The following is an 18,641-nucleotide window of genomic DNA, read 5'->3' as shown; positions in this document are numbered from 1 at the left end:
TTCCTCTTGTGGGATCCCTCTTCCACCATCTCCCATCGACACTTTCCCATTCACAAATCTTCCTCACAGTGGGACTTTCTTCCATCCTTCAAACCTGCCCTTCTGACTCTCCCACATCAGTAAGATCTTACATCTATGGACTGCAGAGCCTGCCGGCCCCGACGCTAGCAGGCATGAACTTTCGGTTGCGGTCCCTGCCGTTGATCTCGGCGGCTCCAACACTTCAGGACATATTCAAAACCTGGACTCCAGCAACAACCATGGACACCTTCACAGCAATTGCGCAACCACCAACTGCGACTCCAGCCTTGAACTCCAGACCGGGTCTTTATGTGCTGCTGTTGTGACTCCCGTCTCCCCATCCCCCACCACCACTCCGCAGCCCCGTCTTCCTCAGATCCCACCATCAACTCCTGGGCCCTCAGAAGCTCCATCTTCCTCTCACCCCAACCCTCCCCTCTCCACTGACACCACCAGCCTCCCCCCTCCCCCCTCTGATCCCAGCTCTCATCCGTGCCGGGTCTTTACCATCCCCTCCGACCTTCAACTGTCGGAGGCAGAACGCTCTGTTCTCAGTAAGGGCCTCACGTTTATCCCCCTTCGCCCACACCTCAGCGAGTTCCGTGTTCGCCATGATGTGGAACTTTTCTTCCGCCGTCTCCGTCTCCGAGCCTACTTCTTCGGCAAGGACTCTTCCACCCCCACCGATGACCCCTTCTCCCGTCTTCAACCCTCCTCTTCTTCATGGACACCCCGCTCTGGTCTTCTGCCTGCTCTGGATCTCTTTATTGCCAACTGCCGACGGGACATCAACCGTCTCGACTTCACCGCACCTTGTCCCCATTCCAACCTCACTCCTTCGGAACGCTCTGCTCTCCACTCCCTCCGCACTAATCCTAACATTATTATTAAACCCGCTGATAAAGGGGGTGCTGTTGTAGTCTGGCGTACTGACCTCTACCTTGCCGAGGCACAGCGACAACTCGCGGATACCTCCTCTTATTTACCCCTCGATCGTGACCCCACTAAGGAGCACCAGGCCATTGTCTCCCACACTATCAACGACTTTATCCGCTCAGGGGATCTCCCATCCACTGCTACCAACCTTATAGTTCCCACACCCCGCACTTCCCGTTTCTACCTCCTACCCAAGATCCACAAACCTGCCTGTCCTGGCCGACCTATTGTCTCAGCTTGCTCCTGCCCCACCGAACTCGTTTCTGCATACCTCGACACGGTTTTATCACCCCTTGTTCAATCCCTTCCGACCTATGTTCGTGACACTTCTCACGCTGTTAAACTTTTCGATGATTTTAAGTTCCCTGGCCCGCACCGCTTTATTTTCACCATGGATGTCCAGTCCCTATATACTTCCATCCCCCATCAGGAAGGTCTCAAAGCTCTACGCTTCTTTTTGGATTCCAGACCTAATCAGTTCCCCTCTACCACCACTCTGCTCCGTCTAGCGGAATTAGTCCTTACTCTTAATAATTTCTCCTTTTGCTCCTCCCATTTCCTCCAAACTAAAGGTGTAGCTATGGGCACCCGTATGGGTCCTAGCTATGCCTGCCTTTTTGTTGGGTTTGTGGAACAATCTATGTTCCGTGCCTATTCTGGTATCTGTCCCCCACTTTTCCTTCGCTACATCGACGACTGCATTGGCGCTGCTTCCTGCACGCATGCAGAACTCGTTGACTTTATTAACTTTGCCTCCAACTTTCACCCTGCCCTCAAGTTTACCTGGTCCATTTCCGACACCTCCCTCCCCTTTCTAGATCTTTCTGTCTCTGTCTCTGGAGACAGCTTATCCACTGATGTCTACTATAAGCCTACTGACTCTCACAGCTATCTGGACTATTCCTCTTCTCACCCTGTCTCTTGCAAAAACGCCATCCCCTTCTCACAATTCCTCCGTCTCCGCCGCATCTGCTCTCAGGATGAGGCATTTCATTCTAGGACGAGGGAGATGTCTTCATTTTTTAAAGAAAGGGGCTTCCCTTCCTCCACTATCAACTCTGCTCTTAAACGCATCTCCCCCATTTCACGTACATCTGCTCTCACTCCATCCTCCCACCACCCCACTAGGAATAGGGTTCCCCTGGTCCTCACCTACCACCCCACCAGCCTCCGGGTCCAACATATTATTCTCCGTAACTTCCGCCACCTCCAACGGGATCCCACCACTAAGCATATCTTTCCCTCCCCCCCCTCTCTGCATTCCGCAGGGATCGCTCCCTACACAACTCCCTTGTCCATTCGTCCCCCCCATCCCTCCCCACCGATCTCCCTCCTGGCACTTATCCGTGTAAGCGGAACAAGTACTACACATGCCCTTACACTTCCTCCCTTACCACCATTCAGGGCCCCAAACAGTCCTTCCAGGTGAGGCATCACTTCACCTGTGAGTCGACTGGGGTGATATACTGCGTCCGGTGCTCCCGATGTGGCCTTTTATATATTGGTGAGACCCGACGCAGACTGGGAGACCGCTTTGCTGAACATCTACGCTCTGTCCGCCAGAGAAAGCAGGATCTCCCAGTGGCCACACATTTTAATTCCACATCCCATTCCCATTCTGACATGTCTATCCACGGCCTCCTCTACTGTAAAGATGAAGCCACACTCAGGTTGGAGGAACAACACCTTATATTCTGTATGGGTAGCCTCCAACCTGATGGCATGAACATTGACTTCTCTAACTTCCGCTAATGCCCCACCTCCCCCTCGTACCCCATCTGTTACTCTTTTTTATGCACACATTCTTTCTCTCACTCTCCTTTTTCTCCCTCTGTCCCTCTGAATATACCTCTTGCCCATCCTCTGGGTCCCCCCCCCCCCGTCTTTCTTCCCGGACCTCCTGTCCCATGATCCTCTCGTATCCCCTTCTGCCTATCACCTGTCCAGCTCTCGGCTCCATCCCTCCCCCTCCTGTCTTCTCCTATCATTTTGCATCTCCCCTCCCCCTCCAGCTTTCAAATCCCTTACTCACTCTTCCTTCAGTTAGTCCTGACGAAGGGTCTCAGCCTGAAACGTCGACTGCGCCTCTTCCTATAGATGCTGCCTGGCCTGCTGCGTTCACCAGCAACTTTGATGTATGTTGCTCCCACATCAGTAACACCTTTCTGACCATTGGGGAATGAGACAGAATATGTGGAGTTTACAGGGTCACATCAACAGACTAAATTACTGACATTTGGTGAACACCCTAGAGATGGGCAGTGAGGGACATTGACAGTGATGGGAACTCCGATCAGTGATTTACTGAAGGGTTTAATGTTTCCTGAAATACCCGAGTGAGAGAAATTCCCTCAGACCCACGGTTTGAATCACTTTGTTCATCAATTTGTCTGTTTGTCTTTAGACTTGGGTGGAATAAACTGGGAGATTCAGGAGTGAAACTGGTGTCTGCGGCTCTGAGGAACCCGAAGTGTAAAATACAGAAACTGGTGTAAGTACCAGACTGTGGGAGATTGTGTTTACAGTCACTGGGTGTCTGACACTGAACATTAATGTGATCAGCAATTGTGTTACTGATAAACACTGGGGATTTGTACCGTCTCCTGTCTCTCTGTGTCCTTCACCCCTACTCTCTTTCATCTCCAGGCTGATCGCTGTCGGTCTCACAGATTCTGGTGCCGAGGATCTCGTCTCCGCTCTCAGTAAAAACACATCACTGACGGAGCTGAACCTGAGATTAAACTCGCTGACAGACCGATCTTTTCACCCTCTCCGCCGCCTCATACTGACCCACCCGAGTCTGAAACAGATCACGTGAGTGTTTGTGTTAATGTTCAATGTGATAAAATATCAGCGGATCCGTGGGTTTTCTGGTGATATTTGTCTGTGAGTGTTGTTGAAACATTAACCCCAGACCCCTGTTACTGACACTGTTGTGTAATCTGTTTATTTCATCTTTATTTTTCCATCTGTTTCAGCCTGGTGGAGAATCAAACCGGGAGAAGGACCTGAGATCTCTGCAGGATCCGAAACGGGGAACCTGTGAACATCTGAATGTGTGAACATCCTGCCCGAGGGGATTCCTGCTGAGTCCCCGCCCTCCCCTTTAACTCCCACTCTCCCCTTTAACAGCCACGCTCCAGGTTTAATTCTCAACGGTTATGACAGACCGCCACTCCCCGCCAGCGTACTGTGACATCAGAGGCAGTGCTTCAGTGACGTAATTCCGCCTCTTGCCCACCACCGTTGCTTCCACTGTATTCAGGTTCAAGAAATCCCCCAACTATGATCCCGGTGAATCACACAGACAGGAAGAGCCCGACGAAAGATTCTTTTTGCTGAGTCAGGCCAGTATAATGATGTTAAATAGACGAATCCTTTGGCTGTGACCCTGGATCTGCAGCGATCTCGGACACGGCCCTGAAGTGTGGTTTTATAATCATCGGTTTGCCGATGCAGAGTGACGGTGAGAAACGGGACTGATTATTCAACCGGTCACCCGTTGTCACCGGTCAGTTAATTGTGTGTGACTGTGAGTGAGTCGGGAGCAGTTTATTTATTCCCGCACGTCAGCAGCTCACACATTGTTCAATTACATTTGTCATGATGAAATCAATAAACCGCTTTCTTCTATAACACTCCTCCGTGCCCGACCAGTCACTGTGAAAAACCTGCCTTGGCAGGTCATAGCAAAGTGCAACAACTCACACTTGTCTGCATTAAATTCCATTTTCTGCTTCTCAAGCCATTTTCCCAGCTGGTCCAGATCACACTGCAAGTCATGATAGTCTTCCTTGCTGTCCACTACACCACCAATCTTGGCGTCATTCACAAATTTGCTGATCCAGTTAACCACACTATCATCCAGATTACTGATATAAATGACAAACAACAACAGATCCAGCACTGATCCCTGTGGCACACCACTAGTCACAGGCCTCCAGTCAGAGAGGCAACCATCTGCTTCCACATACTGGCTTCTCCCAAAGACAGTGTCTCATCCAATTTACTATCTCATCTTGAATGCTGAGTGACTGAACATTCTTGACCAACCTCCCATATGAGACTTTGTCCAGTGCCTTGCTAAAGTCCATGTGCACAACATCCACTTCCTCGAGAGTCTCTGCAAGATTGGTTAGACATGACCTACCATGCACAAAGCCCTGATGTCTATCCTTAATCAGTCCACACCTATCCAAATACTTACAGCATATCTCCAGTTCCTGCACACACGTTCCAAGAACTTTCCCACTACTGATGTCAAGCTCACCAATGTACAATTTCTTAGTTTATTTTTAGAGCCTTTCTTGAACAGCGGAACAACATTGGCTGTCCTCCAGTACTTCACCTGTCACTCAGGACGATTTAAATATCTTTGCTTGTGCCCTGACAATTTCTGCACTTGTCTTCCGCAGGGTCCCAGGGAACAACTTGTCAGACTCTGGGGATTTATCCACGCTAATTTGCCTTCAGACAGCAAACACCTCCACCTCTGCAATCTGTACAGGGTCCAGGAAGTTGATGCTGCTTTGCCTCACTGCTATAGACTCTGTGTCCATCTCCTGTGTAAATACGGTTGCAGAAAAACATCTCCAACATCTATTTTGTCTCTGATCTTGGATAGGATTATTTTTTTTCCCCTTGCAATCCTTTTTGCTTTTAACATATCTGCAGAATCCCTGAGGATTCTCCTTCACCATGTCTGCTGGGGCAACCTCATGCCTTCTTTTTCTTTCATAAGTGTTCACTTGAATTTCCTGTATTTCATAAGTACCCCATTTGTTCCTATCTGCTTGTACCTGGTATGCGCCTCCTTTTTATTGATCTGGGAGATGAAATCCAAGGGGTGATAGAGCTGCATGGTGGGAGGAGGGGGTAAGGGGGGTTAAACTAAAGTTGCAGGGGGAATGGGAGCCTGAATAACAGAACAGAGAGTGGAGAGGTTGTGGAGACATTTGTTGTTCAGACCTCAGACAAAGTCAGGAATGAAAAGGTTGTGCATGGTGCAGTGAATATGCTGAGCCCTGTATATTTCAATACAAGGAGCAGCGTAGGAAAGGCGGATGTGTTCAGGGCATGGATCAACACCTGGAATCATGACACTAGGATCTGGCCACTGTGGACTGGGACAGGCTGCTTTCTGGCAAAGGTGTGCTTGGTAAGTGGGAGGCCTTCAAAGCAAAATTTTGATAGTACAAAGCGGGTATGTGCTTGTCAGAATAAAAGTTAAAGACAGAAACTGTACAGAACCTCGGATTTCAAGAGATATTGAGACCCTGGTGAAGCACAAAATGGAGTTGCATAACAGGGATAGGCAGGTAGGTTCTCATGGAGTATAAGAAATGCAAGAGAACACAGAAGAAATAAATCAGGATGGCTAAAAGAAGGCATGAGATTGCCATCGCAGAAGAGATGAAGGATAATCCTAAGGGATTCTAGAGATAGATTAAGAGCAAAAGGATTACAAGGCACAAAGTTGGTCCTCTGGAAGACCGGAATGGCAATCCACGTGTGGAACCAAAGTAGATGGGGAAGATCTTAAATACCTTTTCATCTGTGTTTACTGCATCTGCATTTAATAACGAAATGGGCATGTCTCTATTTACTAAGGAAACTGGCATGAAGTCTATGGAATTAAGGGAAACAAGCAGTGAAATCATGGAAATTGTACAGATTGAAAAGGAGGAGGTGCTTGCTACCTTGAGGAAAATTAAAGTGGATAAATCCCCAGGATCTGACAGGGTGTTCCTTCGGACCTTGAAGGAGACTAGTGTTGACATTGCAGGGGCTCTGGCAGAAATATTTAAAATGTCGGTGTCTACGGGTGAGGTGCTGGAGGATTGGAGAGTGGCTCATGTTGTTCCGTTGTTTAAAAAAGGATCAAAAAGTAATCCGGGAAATTATAGGCCGGTAAGTTTGATATTGGTAGTGGGTAAGTTATTGGAGGGAGTACTAAGAGACAGAATCTACAAGCATTTGGATAGACAGGGACTTATTAGGGAGAGTCAACATGGCTTTGTGCGTGGTAGGTCATGTTTGACCAGCTGGAAAAATGGGCTGAAAAATGGCAGATGGAGTTTAAGACTGACAAGTGTGAGGTATTGCACGTTGGAAGGACAAACCAACGGAGAACATACAGGGTTAATGGTAAGGCACTGAGGAGTGCAGTAGAACAGAGGGATTTGGGAATACAGATACAAAATTCCCTAAAAGTGGCGTCACAGGTAGATAGGGTCATAAAGAGAGCTTTTGGTACATTGGCCTTTATTAATCAAAGTATTGAGTATAAGAGCTGGAATGTTATGATGAGGTTGTATAAGGCATTGGTGAGGCTGAATCTGGAGTATTGTGTTCAGTTTCGGTCACCAAATTACAGGAAGGATATAAATAAGGTTGAAAGAGTGCAGAGAAGGTTTACAAGGATGTTGCCGGTACTTGAGAAACTCAGTTACAGAGAAAGGTTGAATAGGTTAGGACTTTATTCCCTGGAGCGTAGAAGAATGAGGGGAGATTTGATAGAGGTATATAAAATTATGATGGGTATAGATAGAGTGAATGCAAGCATGCTTTTTCCACTGAGGCAAGGGGAGAAAAAAAACAGAGGACATGGGTTAAGAGTGAGGGGGGGAAAGTTTAAAGGAAACATTAGGGGGGGCTTCTTCACACAGAGAGTGGTGGGAGTATGGAATGAGCTGCCAGACGAGGTGGTAAATGCGGGTTCTTTTTTAACATTTGAGAATAAATTGGACAGATACATGGATGGGAGGTGTATGGAGGGATATGGTCCGTGTGCAGGTCAGTGGGACTTGGCAGAAAATGGTTCGGCACAGCCAAGCAGGGCCAAAAGGCCTGTTTCTGTGCTGTAGTTTTTCTGTGGTTTCTACTCAGGAGGTGGACAAAGAGTGTATGGGAGTGTGGAAAAGCAGCATTAAAATCGTGGGCCCTGTACGGATTAAAGAAGAGGAGATGTTTGCTATCCTGAGGCAGATTAGGCTGGATAAATCTCCAGGGCATGACAGGGTGCTCCCTCAGACCCTATGGGAGGCAAGTGCAGGAATTGTCAGGGCCCTAGCAGAGATAATTAAATCATCCTTAGTGATGGGGGATTATCAAAGGATTATAGGACAGCCAAAGTTATTTCACTGTTCAACATAGAACATAGAAATCTGCAGCATATTACAGGCCATTCAGCCCACAATGTTGTGCCAACCATGTAACTTACACTGGAAACTGCTTAGAATTTCCATAGCACATAGCACTCTAGTTTTCTAAGCTCCATGTACCTATCAAAGAGGCTGTTAAATGACCTTATTGTATCTGCCTCAACCACCACTGCTGGCAGTGCATTCCACACACCCACCACTCTCTGTGTAAAAAACTTAACCCTGCCTTCCCCTCGGTACCTATTTCCAAGCAGCTTCAAACTATGCCCCCTCATGTTACCCATTTCAGCCCTGGGTAAAAGCCTCTGGCTATCCACACGATCAATGCCCCTCATCATCTTATCCATCTAAAAAAGGCTCTAAGCATAAACAAGGAAATTACACATTGCTTTGAGGATTTGTTGGAAGTATGAGGGTATAGATAGGGTAAATGCAAGCAGCTTTTTCCACTGATGTTGGGTGGGATGACAACCAGAGGTCATGGGTAAGTGACTTCCCCATTTATACAACACAATACAATACAGCACAATACAGGCCCTTCGGCCCACAATGCTGTGCCGAACATCACTTACTTTAGAAATTATCTGGAGTTCCCCATAGCCCTGTATTTTCCTACGTGCCATGTACGTATCCAGGAGCCTCTTAAAAGACCCTATTGTATCCGGCTTCATCACAGCCGCCAGCAGCCCATTCCACGCACTCACCGCTCTGTGTAAAAAATTTACCCCTTGTGGTGATATCACGTGTCAGGACGTGACTGGACAGAGTTCCTCACATGAGCAGAAATGAAGAATGATCCAGAAGCATGGCAGTGTAAAACGTGGTTTTGTTGCTGTTAAATAAAAGTTCAATTCTGCCAGAATATAGTTTGTTATTAGTAACGCACGGTACGTATAAAGAACACAACACCCTGACATCTCCTTCGTACCTGCTTCCAAGCACCTTAAAACTGTGCCTCTCTGCAGATTTTCTCTTGTTTGTGACTGGAGGCAGAACAAAGGTGATTTTCTCAACAGCTGATGTAAAAGATTTTGTTCCCTTTCTCCGAGTTCCCGATCCTTGCATTTAGACAGCTGGAGCTCAGCTCTGTCTGAGAGATCCATCGGTTCCCATTCCCTCATCAGCCGGAAGCTCCCCGGGGCCCGTGTACGGATGGTGGGGCTCAGAGAGAGGGAAGAGAGCAGGACTGTCCCGGGATTGCGGGTCACGGAGTCCGGAGTCACAGCAACTACCCGAAGTCGGTGTTGAAAATTGAGCACGGAAATTCACTCTTACCTTCACTCGACACTTTCAAGGCCCTTTGTGTACTGTGCGCATGCGTGATATTCGCTGAGTTCAACGGCGCTGACGCCTGCGCAGTTGATCGGTGCTGCAGCATCAGCGGAATTATTAACGCAGAGCTTTATGGGTAATCAGAGTACCATTAATAGTTTCTGCAAGTATCGGTTCCCTGTCCATACCGCAGGTTTTTTGTGTGTGTATAGAAAATTCAGCAGCTGTTTTAACACAGAAAGCGGCTCCCGTAAACAGTATACTCAATATCAACGTGTATCTAATGCCAAAGTACAATCCTCTTACAAAGGCAGATATGAAACACAAGAGATTCTGCAGTTGCTGGAAATACAGAGACGCACACACACAAAATGCTGGAGGAACTCTGCAGTTCAGGCAGCAGCTAAGCAGAGGAGTACACGGTCTAAGCATGCTGAAGTGGCTCGGCCTAAACGTTGTCTATTTAATCCTCTCCACAATTGCTGCCTGATCTGTTGATTTCCACCAGTATTTTGAAGAAGTTAACCACCCTTTTTTCGATCAACCAGTTTCCAAATGTTTCTGATCTTTCACTTGTAGCCACGTCCTGCTGGTCTCATTCCTCTTCCTCTTCCTTCTCGTAAGCTCCAGACCCCATCTCTTTCTGGAGTCGCAGAGTCCTGATTCAGGCTCTGACTCTGCTCCAAAGAAGATTCACTCGCTAGTCTGCTGTCAGACTTTAGAGGTGCATTGCAACAACCCAGCTGTCTGAGGCATAGACCTTTGAAATTAGTGAAAATGACACAAAACTTGAAAAGAGCGGGGAAGAAGGAGTTTAACCATCTTAGTCCAGAGCCCCGAACAACGTCAAAACCACAGTGAGCTCATCGTCTTATTCAGCCTGGAGAAAATCATGCAGGAAGTTCATGCAGAGGTATAGGACGATTAGAGGCATTGGTTGTGTGAATGGCCAGAGGTTTTTTCCCAGGGCTGAAACGGCTAACACGAGGGGGCATAGATTTAAGCTCCTTGGAAGTAGGTACAGAGGATATGTCAGAGCTAAGATTTTTAAACACAGAGAGACAATAGACAATAGACAATAGATGCAGGAGTAGGCCGTTTGGCCCTTCGAGCCAGCACTGCCATTCACTGTAATCATGGCTGATCATCCACTATCAGTATCCAGTTCCTGCCTTATCCCCATAACCTTGATTCCACTATCTTTAAGAGCTCTATCCATCTCTTTCTTGAAAGCATCCAGAGACTTGGCCTCCACAGCCTTCTGGGGCAGAGCATTCCATATATCCACCACTGTCTGGGTGAAAAAGTTTTTCCTCAACTCCATTCTAAATGGCCTACCCCTAATTCTTAATCTGTGGCCTCTGGTTCTGGACTCACCCATCAGTGGGAACATGCTTCCTGCCTCCAGCGTGTCCAATCCCTTAATTATCTTATATGTTTCAATAAGAGAGGTGTGTATGTGGAATGCACTTCCACGACGGTGGTAGAGGCGGATACAATAGGGTCGTTAAAGAGACTCCTAGATAGGTACATGGAACTTAGAAAAATAGAGAGCTATGTGGTAGATTTCTTGAGTTGGCTACATGGTCGGCACATCATTGTGGGCCGAAAGGCCTTTAATGCGGCGTAGATTTATGTGATTCTATGAAATTCAAGGGAAATCTCTTCTCCCACGGAGTGGTGACTAGTTGTAACCTGTCATCACAGGGAGAGTGAGAGGGGAGCGGCAATGATAGGGCCGTGACAGAAACATGGGCAGGGACCAGATGGGCCGAGTGGCCTCTCTAGTGTACATTGTGAGTTCAGCTGAGACAGTAAGCACCTGCGACACGGGATTTGATACAGAACTGACATATCTTTCACAGATCCACAATATTAAACACCAGTCTAGTTTAAGGCTAACATCAGCAGAACAGACTCCTCCAATGCTTAGTGACCAGGGTTCAGTCCTGGGTGCGATGAGCAGCCGTAGGAACTGCAGACTCCGACAGTAACAGTCCCTCATGAACCTGCAGCTGCCTTCAGTCACCGTGATGGTTAAACATTTAACACGGAGCTAATCTGAACTTCCTCCCTGATGTGAAGTTGCTGGTGTTGCAGCAGCTGGGATGATTGAGTAAAACTCTTTACTCACTCCGGACAGAAATGTGGCCTCTATTTATTGTGAACTCACCGGAGCATCACAAGGTGGGTTAACTGAATGAGTCTCTTCACACACACGGAGCAGGTGACCGGCCGCTTCCCAGTGAGAAGCTGCTGGTGTATCTGGGATGTCCCACTGAATCCCTTCCAAAATGAGAGCCAGTGAATGACGTCACACTGCTTTAACGTCATGGCAATGTATCCAATCAGATCACGGACATGGACACGTGACCGGGCTCTCCTTGTACACGCAGCATCTGGTACACCTGTATACCTGTGCGTTGATGCAAATATCGAATCAGCCAATCATGCGGCAGCACCTCAACACATTAACATTCTGCAGATATGATGAAGAGGTTCAGTTCCTGTTGAGTCCAAACGTCAGACAAGGGAAGAAATGTGATTGAACTGACGGTGAGCATGGGATAATTATTGATGCCGGACGGAATGGTTTGAGAATTTCTGAAGCGACTAAACTTCTGGGATTTTCACGCACATCAGTGAATCAAATAACCACACGTTGCCACAGCGGCGTGAGCAAGAGCATCCGTGAACACACAACACGTCGAGCCTTGCCGTGGATGGGCTGCAGCGGCAAAAGGCGGCAGCGGCTTCCACTCCTGTACCTGACCACCCGGCCACTGAGTGGCTGTTCACTGAAGTAGCCTCAACTACAGAGGAGTCAACAGGTTCACCACCTTATGGGAAATGCACTTCCTCCTCATCTCCGTCCTAAATCTAATTCCCGAATCTTGAGGCTGTGATCCCCAAGTGTAGCCTCACCTACCAGTGGTAATGATTTCCCTGCCTCTGATTTACCCAACCCGCTTTTATTACTTGGTACATTTCCGTCCGATCCCCTCTCTTTCTTCTGAAGTACAGTCAGTTTACTCCCAGGAGATTCATAGGCTTAACCCCGTCATCTCTATAATCAATTCCTCGGTGCTACCTCCAGAGCCAAACCAATTTCCGTGACATAATGTTGCAGGTCTACAAAACTGTGGTTAGAATACATTTAGAGTATTGTGCTCAGTCCTAAACATAGAACATTGAACATAGCATTGTGCAGCACAGGAACCGGCCACTCGACCCACAAAGTTGTGCCGACCGGCATGAGTGGATCCACTGGAAAATGGACTGAAAACTTTGCAGATGTGATTCAATGCAGGAAAGTGTAAGGTGTTGTGCTTTGGGAGCTCCAACCCTGGTAGGAATTACACAGTAAACGGTAGTGAATTGTGGGGTGCGGGGAAACAGAGAGACCTGGGAATACAGTCCCATAATCCCGAGATAGGGTCACAAAGAAGAATTTCGATACCTTGGCCTTCATAAATCAAACGACTGAGTACAAGAATTGTGATGTTATATTGGAGTTGAATATGATGTCAGTGAGGGCAAACTTCTATTGTTTGCCGTTCTGTTCAACAATCTACAGGAAATATATGAATAAGTTTGAAAGATTACAGAGTAAATTTTAATGATGTTCCCAGGACTTTGGGATCTGCGTTAGAGGGTAATATTCAATAGGTCGGGTCTCACCCAAATGAGGCTTTACCACTTCAGTTTGAATGATTCTGGAGGAGATCATAGGTTAAGGGTAAAAAATGAAATACTTAAGGGTCAGAGGAGAGGGGAGTTCACTCAGAGGTCGGTGTGAGTGTGGAATGAGTTGTCTGGGGAAGTGGTGAATGCAGGTTCAGTTGCAACATTCAGTAGCCACTTGGACAACTACATGGATGGGAGGGGGAGGGGGTGGATAGTATGAAAGACTCTTTTCCGGGTGCAGGCCGATGGGACCAGAGCAGGGAACAGGTCAGAACCGTTTGGAAGAAACAAAGTGCATGTTTATGTGTGTTTTCTTCAATAACTACATTCTATCCCAAAGAATCCTCTCCAGAAATTTACATATCCTGACTTGAGGTGGGTCTTTGTATTAAAGTATTATCCATGCAGCTTCCTGAAAAATATAAAAATCACTGGCTTTCTGGGATCTTGCTCGTGGCTAGAGAGAAGACAAATGTATTGCTGAAGTCCCGAGTCATGTCTTCTACTGCATCTCTCAATAATGTGTAGTGTAGCCCCCCCCCCAGGCTCTGGAAGATTATCGACCTTAATTCTCTTTAAGTCACCGGACACGGCTCCTTACTGGTGTGGTACTCACAGCCGGAAAAAAAGACCTTTCATTCCATGTGCCAAAGCGACCGAGATCAGCATTCAAACTAAATCCAGTTTCAGGGGGCATGGGTCAGACGCAGGCAGACAGAACTAGTTTAAGTGCTCACCTGGTCGGCATGGAGGGGCTGGGTTGAAGGACTCGTGCCAATGTTGAAAGGGAAGGATCTCTCCGAGACATTGACTCTGTATCTTTCAGTAGATGCTGCCTGACCTGATAAGTTTCTTCACAATTTGCATTCTATTCAAGTCAGCATTCAGTAGAAAAGATGTCTTGTGCTGGGAGACAGCAGGGCAGAGTCACTGGAATTGTGGGGTGCGTGTCGTGGGGTGTGATTGGATTGTGTTTAAGTCCAGTGATAATGTGCAGAGGGATCCTAGGATCCAGTTCATCGCTCCCGGAAAGTGGCTGCGTGGAGCAATGGGATGATAAAGGAGGCGTATGGTCTGTTTGCATTTAATAAGCGTGACAGTGAGTTCCAATGTCAGGTAGTTGGGTTGCGGTTTTATAAATCTCTAGATGAACCGCATCTGGCATATTGCATTATATTACCAGGAAAATATGGATGCTTTGGATAGTGAGTAGAAGAGGCTAAACATGACGCTGCCTGGATAAGGAGAGATTGAGCAACCAAGGGATATTTGCTCGGGAACAGCAGAGGCTGAGGAGTATGGGTATATGAGAGTCGCAGACAGAGTGGATGGCCGGTTCCTTTTATTCCCTGAGGAAGAAATGTCTAATACCAGAAGGCATGTATTTAAGGTGAAAGGGGGGAAACAGAACCTCATTACAAACAAGAGAAAATCTTCCAATGCAGGAAATCCAGGCAACACACGGAATGTTGCAGGGACTCAGCAGGCCAGGCAGCATCTATGAACAATAAAAGTGCAGTCGACATTTCAGGTCGAGACCCTTTTAGTCTTTTCGCACTATTTATGTATGTATGTATGTATTAAAATTTAATGTAATTTTATTTCATTTCCAACCACCCCTGCTGTAATAAAACAACTTATGCAAGCCAGTGATGTGAAACACGACGCAGAATGTTTAAAGGAGATGTACTTTACAAGTGTTTTTCATTCTCACCGTGGTGGGTGTCTGGACGGATTACCTAATGTGATGATGGGGACCGATGCGGTGGACTTTACCGGATAATACATGAAGGATGTGCACCTTGTGCAGGCAGAAGAAATTGCTGTAGATATTCAGGAAATTGCCTGTTCGATTGGTTCAGAACAACGCAGTGGGCAGGAGGGCCTGTTCCCGTTCTGTACTTTGCTATGTTGGCGACACCACGGCTGGAGTACCGTGCACATCTCTGGTCGCCCGCCTCAGACAGGACGTGATTAATCCAGAAAGATGCAAAATAATTCACGAATTTGTTTGCCGGGACCAGAGGACTCGAGTCAAAAGGAGACCGTACAGTGACTGTGCAATGATCTCAACACTGATGAAACACCGATTCTCCCCTCCGCCACAACAGGCCCGGCTGGCAGATTCAATTGTAGGTGATGTTAATGGTGGCAATTGGCACAACTGGTCCATAATGGAAGCGGTGTGACGTAATTCACAAACACCGTCACTGAGTTGTTGTGTTCGCAATAAGAGGCGGTGCGTGACGTAATGACCAGAGTGGAAGGGAGTTATTTTTAGGTTTCCTCAAAATGGAAGTGAAGGTCTGTGGTCTTTATTAAGCACATCACACGAACGGGGCATGCTCTGCTTGAATGCGCTCTGATCCCAGGATTTGCACCCGCCCCTGAACCCCCACAGTACTGATTGTAAATGAATTGCTCCCCGTCCCCCAACTCCAGCCACACAGTGACAGTGGGTAGAACTTACCAACAGGATGGGTCACTCTAGTGGAGCTGTATTGCAGACTCGATTAGTCAGCGGGAAGCTGTACTGTCGCCGTCGAGCTTCTCTGAACCTCCCGTAGTTTTCATTTGGGTGCCTCTCACTCTTCGAAGTTCGAAGAAATAAAATACCCAGCCTGGCCAGGCTCTTCCTTTAACACAGGCCCGCTGGTCATGGCAAATTCCTCGAAAATCTTTTTACACTGCTCCCAGTTAAACCACATTTCACTCTTTTTCAGTCGCTCTCTCTCTCGCTGTCCCGTCACACACACACACACACACACACACACACACACACACAAACACACAATATCTCTCTCGTTCTCCCAATCTCACCAACATCACGCGTGCCCCGCTCTCGTATCATCACCTTATTCAGCCACTCTCTCGCGTCTCCCCCTCGCAACCGCGTCCCTGTCTCCCTACCTCCCGATCCCCTCTCCTCCTGTTCTTCTGTTCCACACCACCGCTGTTCCTGATGTCCCGGAGCTGCTAGTCGATGGGACAATCTGCCTGGGAATAACTGGGATCAGGCGGTGAATCTGGGTCGTGCCTAGTACGCGGCTTTATTAAGGAACTGTAGCAACAAGGTGAACGGACATTTTAACGCGCTGATCACCTGCTCTCTGAATTTTGATTGAGTCACGGCAAATAAATGTGTGCGTCCAGTAGCTGAAATTCTTCAGCAAATCTCCGACGAGGTGAAAAATCCATTCAGAATCGTTGAAATCGAATCCAATTCCTTTCATCTCATAATACATGAAATTTACAACGTGGGTCATCCACAGGGGGATGAAGCTGCCGGAGAAGGTGAAGAGTAAAACTACAGACCTCCTCCTGCTCTCTGTCTCCGGGTCACCGCGGTTCTCCGACTTGCTCTGACCCCTCAACCCCTTACGGACCCGACTCGCCACTAAAATGTGTCTGACTGTCAGAGCGTTGAGCTGCAGGATCCCAGCGAAAGGGATGAACGGATTTAAAACTATATCGAGCCAATCGTATACTACCCATCCGGTATCAGTGAAAGTATTGTCCGTGAGCTTACAGCACCACGGTACATTGTCGATTATCTCTCTGGGTTCCCAGAGAAAGTAACGGGGAACGATTTTCAGAAAGGACAGCACGCCGGTTGTTGTGAGAACCACAGACGCAGTCTTCCCGGTGCAATATTTTGTTCTCAGCTTCTGACAGCAGATGCCGACAAACCGATCGAAAGTGAACATGACGGTGAACCAGACAGAGCAGTATGTGGCTGTGAACCTCAGTACCTCGACAACTCTGCACACAGCGGTAATTCTCAGAAAATTCCACAGAAAGTAATGTTTTATGACTTGACGCACAAGGACCTCTATGACTACGGTCAGTAGATCTGCTGTCGCCATGGTCACCAGGTAGCGGGTGGTGCAGGGAGAGAGGCCGCACTTTCCCCCTGACAGGGTCACAATCGCCGGTAAATTCACTGCAGGCAGAGAGAAGAGAACAGACACTGGGCATTATTGAACTCATTTCCCGGGAATGGCCACGGGTTCACGTTTCAGCCAAAGGACAGGAGTGCCAGAGGCGGTGAACGGCAGCTCATCTAACACCAGACACGGGTCAGGCTGTGTTCGAACTGCCTTCTCCATTGTGGAGATAAGACGATATGTGGTTAATCATCAGGAGCAACAACGATTTGTGCTAATCCCGATTCCAGTTCCTGATGGGACCGGTTTCACTGATTTAACAGAGACTGACCAGGCCTGTGGAATATAATCAGCTGACGGGGCCGAAGAGGGACCCAGAGCAAAACAACACACACAAAGTGCTGGAGAACCGCAGCAGCTCGAGCCGCGATCATAGAGTTGAACAAACACTCAAACAGTTCCGGACCGGTCTCAGAGGGAAAGCAGGAACAGCTCCGTGACCAGACGTGTGAGTGGTTCCATTTGTGGATTAACTACACAGCACCTTTCAATTCGAAAACACACGGCAGTAGATTCATAGACGCTGGTTCAGGTGATCAGACCCAATTTTTAACTGACTGTGACAGATTTCACAGGGAGACGTGAAGCACAGGACCAGGGTTTTCCCTGATCAATAACCTGGAAACAGTGACCTTCAGAATGTAAACTTCTCCCAGTCACCCTTCCCCGGAGAGCTGCCCGTCCCCGGGACTGGGACAGCTCTGGAGACGGTGCCACCGAAAGTCTGTTCCTCAGCCCTTCCCGGAGAGCTGCCTGTCCCAAGCACTGGTATAACACTGCGCGAAGTCCCACTAAAGACCTCGCAGATACCCCTTTCCGGAGGGCTGTCTGTTCAAAACACCGGTACAAGTCTGGATACGGTCCTACTAAAACTATTTCCTCCAGAGCTGCCTTTCACCCGCACTGGCACAAGGCTCTGCAAAGTCCCAGTGAATTCCTCGCACATGTCCCGTACTGCAGAACTGCCTGTCCAATACTCTGTGACAGCTCTGGACAGGGTCCCATTAAAACCCTCAAAGTCACTCCGTCCCATAGAGCTGCCCGTCCCCGGCACCGGTACCACACTGGTCAACGTGCCATTAAATGCAGGTACACCGTTTCAGTCGATCCCGTGAGTTGGAGGAGAGACAGAGGTTTAGTTTGGTTCGTCATTAAATATGAAAATTCATAATGCTGATTTGACAGGATCGATATCACTGACGGATATTAGTGTAATGATCATCAAGTTGAAAGTTTGTAAAGTTATCATAAATAGGTTCATACCGGTTAACAGACAGACATACCAAACATGAAATGCTCCGCTCACTCACCAGGAACTCCAAACACGACAATGAGCTCTCTCAATATTTTCTGCACACCTTTGTATCTGTCTAACATTGTAGACATTTTCTCTGTTCAGTGCTTTGATCCCCTGCGCTGCAGGCGATCTGTCAGAATGAAATGTTGAAGCAGCACATGCGTGGGGTTTTAACACCATTTAGCGACTCCACAGGGACAGATGCATAAATAATGATTTTTAAATTATTTACAAACCGATTACGTCAGTCAAGTGCAATCGCTGCGGTGACAGTTTGTAATTAATTTAAGAATTAATTAAGAATTAATTGTCAAACTG

General features: G+C 47.6%; 2 protein-coding genes across 2 annotated transcripts in view; one reads left to right on the top strand and one right to left on the bottom strand.

Moving 5' to 3' along the window:
- LOC134341850 (NACHT, LRR and PYD domains-containing protein 3-like) overlaps nt 1–5,294 on the top strand; it is a 42,495-nt gene extending 37,201 nt beyond the window's left edge. The window contains 4 exon segments of the mRNA XM_063039786.1: nt 3,362–3,448; nt 3,604–3,771; nt 3,936–3,949; nt 3,952–5,294. Coding sequence (XP_062895856.1) covers nt 3,362–3,448; nt 3,604–3,771; nt 3,936–3,949; nt 3,952–4,019 — 337 coding nt within the window. The 3' untranslated portion in view covers nt 4,020–5,294.
- A 10,838-nt stretch (nt 5,295–16,132) lies between these two features.
- On the bottom strand, nt 16,133–18,412 carry LOC134341861 (probable G-protein coupled receptor 139). Its single transcript, XM_063039801.1, has 2 exons — nt 18,337–18,412; nt 16,133–17,022 (listed from the first exon to the last, which is right to left on the bottom strand). Exons 1-2 carry the CDS (start codon nt 18,410–18,412, stop codon nt 16,133–16,135), a joined length of 966 nt encoding a protein of 321 aa, XP_062895871.1.
- Between the last annotated feature and the right edge of the window lie 229 nt (nt 18,413–18,641).

Source organism: Mobula hypostoma, unplaced genomic scaffold, assembly GCF_963921235.1.
Source record: "Mobula hypostoma unplaced genomic scaffold, sMobHyp1.1 scaffold_53, whole genome shotgun sequence".
In the NCBI taxonomy this organism is placed as follows: domain Eukaryota; kingdom Metazoa; phylum Chordata; class Chondrichthyes; order Myliobatiformes; family Myliobatidae; genus Mobula; species Mobula hypostoma.
The sequence above is the reverse complement of the archived record's forward strand: the minus strand, read 5'-3'. Positions and strand labels throughout refer to the sequence as shown.

Bases quoted from the DNA above. Each gene is read 5' to 3' on its own strand.
- LOC134341861 (XM_063039801.1), bottom strand. From the start codon at position 18,412: ATGTCTACAATGTTAGACAGATACAAAGGTGTGCAGAAAATATTGAGA. The intron at 17,023-18,336 runs GTGAGTGAGCGG...CTCTGCCTGCAG, and splicing joins TGTCGTGTTTGGAGTTCCTG to TGAATTTACCGGCGATTGTG.